An 8,160-nucleotide genomic window follows, 5' to 3' on the forward strand; every position below is an offset into this window, starting at 1 on the left:
TTTCTTTTGTGTAAATAGAAGAATGATGATTTTCCAAGGCGGAATTAAATATCAATCAACTTTCCTTATACTCGGTCTCGTAGTCGGCTTTAACCTCATTAAGAATTTGTGTTTCCAAAGCCTTTTGTGAATTCTCAATGAATTCTTTCAACCCGGTTGAAGCTTTCACATACTCGTCAAAAAATGAATTCATGGACTCGCTTCTTGAGGTGGTGGTCATACCGGCGGAGAAATATTTTTTTGTGTAAGCACGAATCCATTTATCTTTTATGGCATACATATCGTTTAGTAAAACACGATCCTCGAGTCCATACTTATCAACCAAAACCTCCTACTTACCAACAAATTCCGTGGGTGACAACGACTTGTACAAATAATCATTAAAATTCCCTTTAAATTCTGGATATTGTGTGTACAAAGCCGACAATTTTTTGGGAAATTTATTACTTATGTGCCACGAACTTAATATGTGCTTGGTATCCGGTAAAATCTCGGCAATAGCATTTCCCAATGCTATATCTTGATCCGTAATAATAGTGAGGGGAGGTTTGTTTCCGACGGCTTCCAACCATGTCTTCAAAACCCATTTATATGAAATCTCCGTCTCATCCCGCATGAGTGCAAACCCGAACAAGATATTTTGGTAATGGTGATTGACCCCGGTTATTGGTATAAACGGCATACAATACCTTTTTGTCCTATATGTGGAGTCAAATGAAATAACATCTCCAAAATTCGTGTATGCGTTCAATGATCGATGATCAACCCAAACCAAACCTCTAACTCTATTTTCTTCATCCAAATCAACTCGATAGAAAAAGTTTCCAAAACTTTTTTCTTTCAATTTTCGCAGCAATGCCATCCCACTCTCCGCATCACTGGAATCGAACACCCGTCGTCGAATATCACGAATTACGTTACGAACATCTTGATTAGAAAATCCAAGTTTTTCCATACCACCCCATATTTCACCAAGAAATCTCATCGCTTTAGCGGTTTCAATGCCCGATTTATCAAATAACTCAAGCAATGCTCGGGTAACCGGATCTATATTTTTGGACCTTGGCATGAATTGTACTTTATCTGAGGTTACCATATCATGATCATGCTCTAATTTAACTAAAGTTACTTCCCATTTATCATTTTTAACTCTATGAGTGACACACATTCGAGCACTACAATTTGTTCTCGGAATTACATCTCTAATCCTTCTTTTTTCCTTTCTTTCATCATCAACATCCAATTTCGTACTAGAACCTAGTCTTTCACCCTTACGACAAATATACAAACGAGAGGAGATACCATTACCCCGTGAATGTCTCTGAGTACTCCTAATAATAATCTCAAATCCAACACTTCTACCATAATCTCTATAAAAATTTTTGGCTTCATCCAAAGTGTTAAAAAACATACCAACGCAAGGCACAACACTATTCATATTTGATTTTGAAAAACCGTAAAGTTTTTTGTCAAAACTGTTACGACCGGCATTTTATGTAATATTATTTGTGAATAATATTAAGTTAAATAAAAATATATTCAATGCTTGTACGTTTGTGTGAGTGAAAATTTCTGCATTATAAATTTGCTTTGGGTAGTATATGATTTTTCAAAGCAAGAATTTATTTAATTTCTTTATTTTTGATTTATAAGGAATATTCTAAGCTTTGGAAAAATTTTCTTTTAAAAGACATTTTGTACACAAATTGTGAAAATGATTTTATAAAGTCTCTAAAAATACAAGTTAATTTATGGTAGAAATTTTATAATTTTTGAACTTGTATTTTATTTTATAAAAATAAATTATTATAAATTTTAGTTGTCATAATTATTAAATTACATGAATAACCTTGCATGCAAACTCTCTTCTATTTAACCAAAGGGCAAAGAAGACATTCTCCACCCCACTAACTCACATTTTGCTAGCCAAATTACCTCCTTGACCTTGCATGCAAATTTGCCTAACTTTAGCTAGAGGGTTACTCTTGTCATTTCCTAAATCCACTCACATTTAGCCTAGTCAAAGACATAAAAACAAAACTAAAGTGATGATCACTCCATTTTCACTCCACCCTCCCCTTTTCTCCTCCCTCCCTCTCGGCTCAACCCTCCCTCTCGGCCATCCCATAGCCGAGGCCCTCCATCCCCTTCATTTCTTCATTCTTTCACCCAAACAATCATCTTATATTCAAGTAATTTTACTCCCTATATGTTATTCTTATATATTTCAAAAGTTTAGAGTGAAAAACCTATGTTTTGACCTTGCATGGTGATGTTTTTGTTAAACTCAAAGTGAACCTCCTTGATTCTTGTGAATCTAAGGCTTTCACCATGAGTTATAGTATCATAGGGTCAAGAATGGCTAGACATAAGAGTGTTACACTTATGCGAATGCTGTTTTTACCCTAATCCATTCGGCCATGACTTGATAGGAGCCGAATGGATGGTGTTTTGTTGCCTTGTTAACATTTTTGTGTATTTTGTGATGATAACATGAATGTTGTAGTAAAATCTTGATAAAATCCTTTTGCATGCTAGTTGATCATTTAGTTGTAATCCATGTTAGGCTTGCATGTTGAATTATGATAAAAGTTTATTTGGAAATCATGTTGATTTGGCTTGAAAGATCCGAAAGCATGCATGCATGCAAATCACTTTTGATATTTTTGGAAGTTTTGATCATTTAGATTCATGGTTGTTAGTGAGCCTTAATTTCAGTAGGAATAATGTATTAATATTGATTTATACTTCTTATTGCATGGTAATAATTCGTGGTTATCTTTTATAAAAAAATATATATATATATATATATCTTGTTGCTTCAAGAGCATAAAGGTTTGTGATTTGTAAAGAGTAGTCTCTTTTATTTTGCCATAGTTGCACCATAGGTAAGGATGATCTCACCAAGGGTATTTTGAGAAAAAGGGAGTTAGTTCAGTAGAATACCAAGTATAAGTCTTGGTTTAAGTATTTAGTTGTTGATAATTGGGTTTGTCAAGTCAAAACCTTGGAAAATGAGAGTTATAGTTTCTGCAGAAAAATCAGTTTAGTACCCTGATGTTTAGAGTGAGTTTTGACCATGTCATTGATGTGCACTTTGAGGCCCAAGCCACCAGAAGTTAGTATGGGGAGTATGTAATAGGTTTTAGGAGTTGGTTGGAGGTTTGCATGTCATTTGGTTAGGTGCACAAGTAGAATAACAAAATCTGTCCAGCAGGGGACAGTTTTGTTGCAACTTAGAAATAGGGAGATTTGGCCATGTCATGGGTAGGCCCTCATTAGGCCCAATTGGGCCTTAGTTAGAGGGTATGTCAGAGAAGTTTTTCCAACCATAGTTCATAGGATATGAGCTAGAACCATGTGTCACAAGTTAATTCAAGTCAGGGCATTTTCTGCCCAGAAAAACAGGGGTACCTTGGACTTTTAGCTTAGGCCCAAGAAGGCCCAAGCCAGGCCTTTGAGCCACATCAAGCTTGTGAGATGCCCTTAGGTCAGGAGAGTCTTGTGTAAAAATTTTGAAGAAAAACTTGTAGTTTAAGAGTGTCTAATGCACTCAAGAAACCTTAGTTACCATTCTGAAATTTGCACCAGTGAGCACTTTCACTTATCACATAGTTTTAGGACACTTAGAAGTGAGTATTAGGTCGACCACCATAGTTGTAAGATAGTATAAGGTCAGTAGAGCAAAAGGCACAAGTGAGGGTCAATAGGTTTTGGATAATTTAGGAAAGGCACATTGAGTTAGGAAGCCCAAATTCGAAGACTTCGTTTAGTTAGCGACCAAGTAACTTAAGTGGTGAGTCGAGATCATCCAAGCCTAGTGTGGCATTATGGTGTATATGATGTTATTTGGTATTAATATACGATATGTGATTATGTGGCTACGTGTGTACATTTGAAAATATAAATGGTGGATATGAATTAAGTGTGTATAGGCCTAAGTGCCATCCATGTTTAATTTCGGGTTGTAAATAGGTTAAGATGGAAAGAATATATTATAATGAGGATTATTATTATTTATGTAGGATCTCGAGACGAGGGAAAACTTGCCATAAAAGTCGAGTGAAGCTCCAGTTGTTGCTCCTACCAGTCAGACCAGACCAGTCTATCTCAAGGCAAGTGATTCAACTTGACCTTCGCATTTACTGTAAACAGTTCATATATATATCGATGCAATTATCCTGAGTCATTTTGATATATTTAAATCAAGAGTATCTTTTGTTTATCTTTGAGTTACATAGAGATGCCATGAACCCTCGAGTACGTATTGCAAGTAGTTCAAAAGTCTTTCATGATAGTTTAATGCCATGATAAAATAGAGATGTGTTATAATACCTTATTGATCCTTTTGATTATCATGCTATTGATCCCTGAGAAATCTTGATGTTGCACCCTGATGCTTTGATTCAACTCTTGAAATAACCTCGATAGAAACTTTATCTTGATACCTAAAAGCCAATCTTTTCTTAAATTCATTCATGATTGTTTGATAACCCTATCCTTACCCTAAAGCTTGATACCCTGTTATATCTTGAGCTGATGATCACTTCCTTTATATTTTAGCACCTCTATCCTATTGGAACCAGTGATGCTTATCTTCTTGATGTTCTAATACCTATACCTTGTCTACAACCATTGCTTTAAGCCTAGTTTGGCATTACTCTTTCATATTATCCAATAGCCTTGCTTAATTTCCTTGTCAAAATTCTTGTTTATGGAAATCTCTCGATTACCCTAATATAGTAAAGTCTAGTGGATCATGGCCCTGAGATTTAGTGTCATATTTCCAGTGTTTCAAGTTGATCTATAATCCCCTGATAAAAAAAAATGATTTCAGTCAAAAGAGATTTTGTCATAAATCGGCATCAGTTTTCAAAATGAATAAAAGGTGGATTTTTCAGTCCCAAAGGGGGACAAATGTTTTCTTGAATGGTGGATCTGGACTGAGACGCGAGTCCTTTCCACACTTATATTAGGCTTAAAAGTTGCCTAGGGATTCCCAATAATGTTTTAGAACCCAGCGAGGTTCGGGATTACTTCGCGGCTGATCACCGGCTGTAATCCGTAGCGTCATAAAATGATTTTGATTAAGAATGGTTTTAAAATTTGTTTTGATGCAAGCAAAATGATGCCAACTCACATAAGTTTTATCTCTCGATTATCATTGATTATGTCATTCCATTGTCATTCCTAAAGGTATATCTCGATTTATGCTTTGCGTTGTATTGTTAGCACTTGTTGAGCTTTTGGCTCACTTCTTGCTTTACCCTGATATTACAGCTAGCAGCCATGGTTAGATTCAAGCAGACTGCCCGTAAGACCTGTGATGCTGATGCTTATGTTCGAGCTCAGGTAGAATAAGTAATAATAGTTGTGTGAGGACTCGGTATTTGTAATCAGATGTAATAGTTGGTAGTGTTGGGCTGTTCCAAACCCTAAACTGTAAGATCTTGGATTTTGGTTGTGTAATACTCATTAAAATGATGTAATAGCTATAATTATTTTGCTATTTAAGTTGGGGGTGTGACAGGTTTTGGTATCAGAGCTACGGTTTAGAGTCCCTGGACAGCCCAAATAGGTTATAGGATTTGTGTGTAGGTTATAGATATTACGCGAGAGAGAAGGTAAAGTAAATTATTATTAATACTCCTCTTATTGGTTGTCAGCAAAGGGCGCATTCCTCGTCATCCTCTGGGTCGGACGACACTATTGCTTTCTCCGTGTATGCTGAGTTGAGGCGCGAGTTCGACATGCTTCAGGGCAAGTACGACCGACTGATAGACCGACTGAAGAACGTGTATCCGGACAGCCGAAACTACGAAGGGAAGCCCAAGGAGCAGATGATTGCGAGACTTGAGACCTTGGTTCGGTATGTCAACACTAAGCTTGAGGAGATGCCAGCACACCGGGACCGTACCAGCCAGTATGTCATTCAGATGGTGGCGGATGAGCTCCAGAGCATTGTGAAGACGCTCCGAGAGGAAAAGACTACCAAGCCCCGTTCAGATGGAGTGGAGCCTTAGTTCTTTCCATTTACCTTTCATGTTGTTGTACTATCAGACTCTATGGAATCCCCAGTTGATTCCGTCTTTCCTTTAAATAAGCCTGTTATTTCTAGAATCAGACTATGTCCCAATCCTATGTACTGTGACCTTTAAAATTTCAATAATTATGTGCTATTGTTCCATCTGCTCTCAACTGTTATTTTATGTTTTGTCATCATATCTGGAAACTTGACCCCATAAGTAAACAAGAATGCCATGCGATACCCTCGAATCATTTTATCATTCATATTTGTTATGACACAACTCTTATTTCAGGATCATGCCTCCCAAAAAGAAGAATCCAACAACCACCTTCACCACAGACCCAAATATTCTTCGACTACTGGAAACCTTGCAACAGCAAACCAATGCTATAGCTCAACAACAACTAACTCTTCAACAACGAATTGAAAACCAAGATAACCGTGAGCCATATCAACCACCTGAACCACCAGTACCACCAAGACAAATTGTCACTTTCAAGGCTTTTCAGAGTGTGAATCCACCTGTATTTCATGATACCACTGATCCAGTGATAGCAAACACATGGATCAAGGAGATGGAAAGGGCTTTTGAGTTGGTACAGTTAGGAGACGATCAGAAGACGCTGTATGCCACTTACTTCTTGAAGGGAGAAGTCATTTATTGGTGGGAATCAGTAAAAGCTATGGAAGTCACTCAGCAGATTTCTTGGGAGAGATTTAAGGAGTTATTTCTGGACAAGTATTACCCTAAGTACATGCAGAATCAGATGGAGCTAAAATTTCTTGAGTTAAAACAAGGGAACATGACTGTACTGGAATATGAGAAGAAGTTCACTGAGTTGTCAAGGTTTGTGACAAAGTATACTAGCACTGAGGAAGAAAAAGCAAAGAAATTTCAGCAAGGATTGGAGCCTTGGATCAGAGATAGGGTGGCTATGTTTGAGCTTGAAACTTATGCGGGAGTAGTACAGAAAGCTGCTCTGATTGAGAATAATGGGATGAAGTCAAGGAAAGAGAGGGATAACAAGAAGAGGAAGGTTCCATTTTATGGAGAAAAGTCTGAAGCTGGAAGTTCGCAAGATCGGAATGTAAAGAGGATTGGTTTCCAGAAGGGCGGAAATTTTCAAAGGAAAGGAAATTTGGGCAAAAGGCAAGAATCAAAAGGGAACAATCAGGCAAGCCAAGGGCAAGTTGGAGAAAACAGGTTCCAGAGGCCAGAATGCAAGCACTGTGGAAGAAGGCACCCCGGAGTATGCAATAAGCTGAGTATGACCTGTTATAGGTGCAATCAGAAGGGACATTTGGCAAATGAGTGCAAGATGCCGAAGCCAGGAGTTACGTGCTACAAATGTGGGAAGACTGGACACATGGCTAGGGAGTGTAAGGCAACAGGACCAGTCAGAGCTCTGATGAACGTGGCAAGTACCAGTGCAAGCGTGCCAGCTGAGGTATTGGCATTACCTCCACCACCCGCACCAACCCCGCAAGCAACAGCAAGGACATTTGATCTAAAGATGAAAGATGCTGTTCAGAATTCTGAGGTGATAGCAGGTACACTTTTACTCAATAATGTCAAAGCCAAAGTATTGATTGATTCGGGAGCCACAAGATCTTTCATATCAGAATCTTTTGTTGATAAGATCCAATGTGATAAAACGGTTATGAGTGAGGTAGTAAATGTGGTAATTGCGAACCAAGAGAAGATTCCTGTGAATCAATTTTGTCCAAAATGTGAGATTGATATTTCGGGATATAAGTTCTCGGCCGACTTGATACTCTTCAAGCTGGGAGAGTTTGATATAATTTTAGGAATGGATTGGTTAGGAGAGAATAGCGCTCAGATAAATTGTAAGACCAAGAGAGTGTATTTAAAGACGAAGAGTGGAGAGAAGGTAGTATTTAAGGGACAGAGGCAAAAGCGACTATTTCTTACAATTATTCAGGCTAAGAAGTTACTTAGAAAAGGTTGTGAGTCGTTCCTAGCATATGTAGTGGATTCAGAGAGAGGCAGCCCTAGCATGGAAGATATTCCTGTAGTTAATGAGTTCCCCGATGTGTTTCCCGACGAACTACCAGGCTTACCACCAGATCGACAAATTGAGTTCGAGATCAACCTTGCTCCAGGCACGGAA

At 38.0% G+C, this 8,160-nt stretch overlaps 1 protein-coding gene across 1 annotated transcript; it reads right to left on the reverse strand.

Moving 5' to 3' along the window:
* Positions 1 to 331: 331 nt before the first annotated feature.
* LOC141677965 (protein FAR1-RELATED SEQUENCE 5-like) lies at positions 332 to 1,438 on the reverse strand. The gene has a single exon (XM_074484160.1). The coding sequence runs from the start codon at positions 1,436 to 1,438 to the stop codon at positions 332 to 334; it is 1,107 nt and encodes a 368-aa protein (XP_074340261.1).
* Between the last annotated feature and the right edge of the window lie 6,722 nt (positions 1,439 to 8,160).

This window comes from Apium graveolens, chromosome 1 (assembly GCF_009905375.1).
Source record: "Apium graveolens cultivar Ventura chromosome 1, ASM990537v1, whole genome shotgun sequence".
Classification (NCBI taxonomy): Eukaryota; Viridiplantae; Streptophyta; class Magnoliopsida; order Apiales; family Apiaceae; genus Apium; species Apium graveolens.

Excerpts from the sequence above, each read along its gene's own strand:
- LOC141677965 (XM_074484160.1), bottom strand. The coding sequence starts at position 1,438 with ATGAATAGTGTTGTGCCTTGCGTTGGTATGTTTTTTAACACTTTGGAT.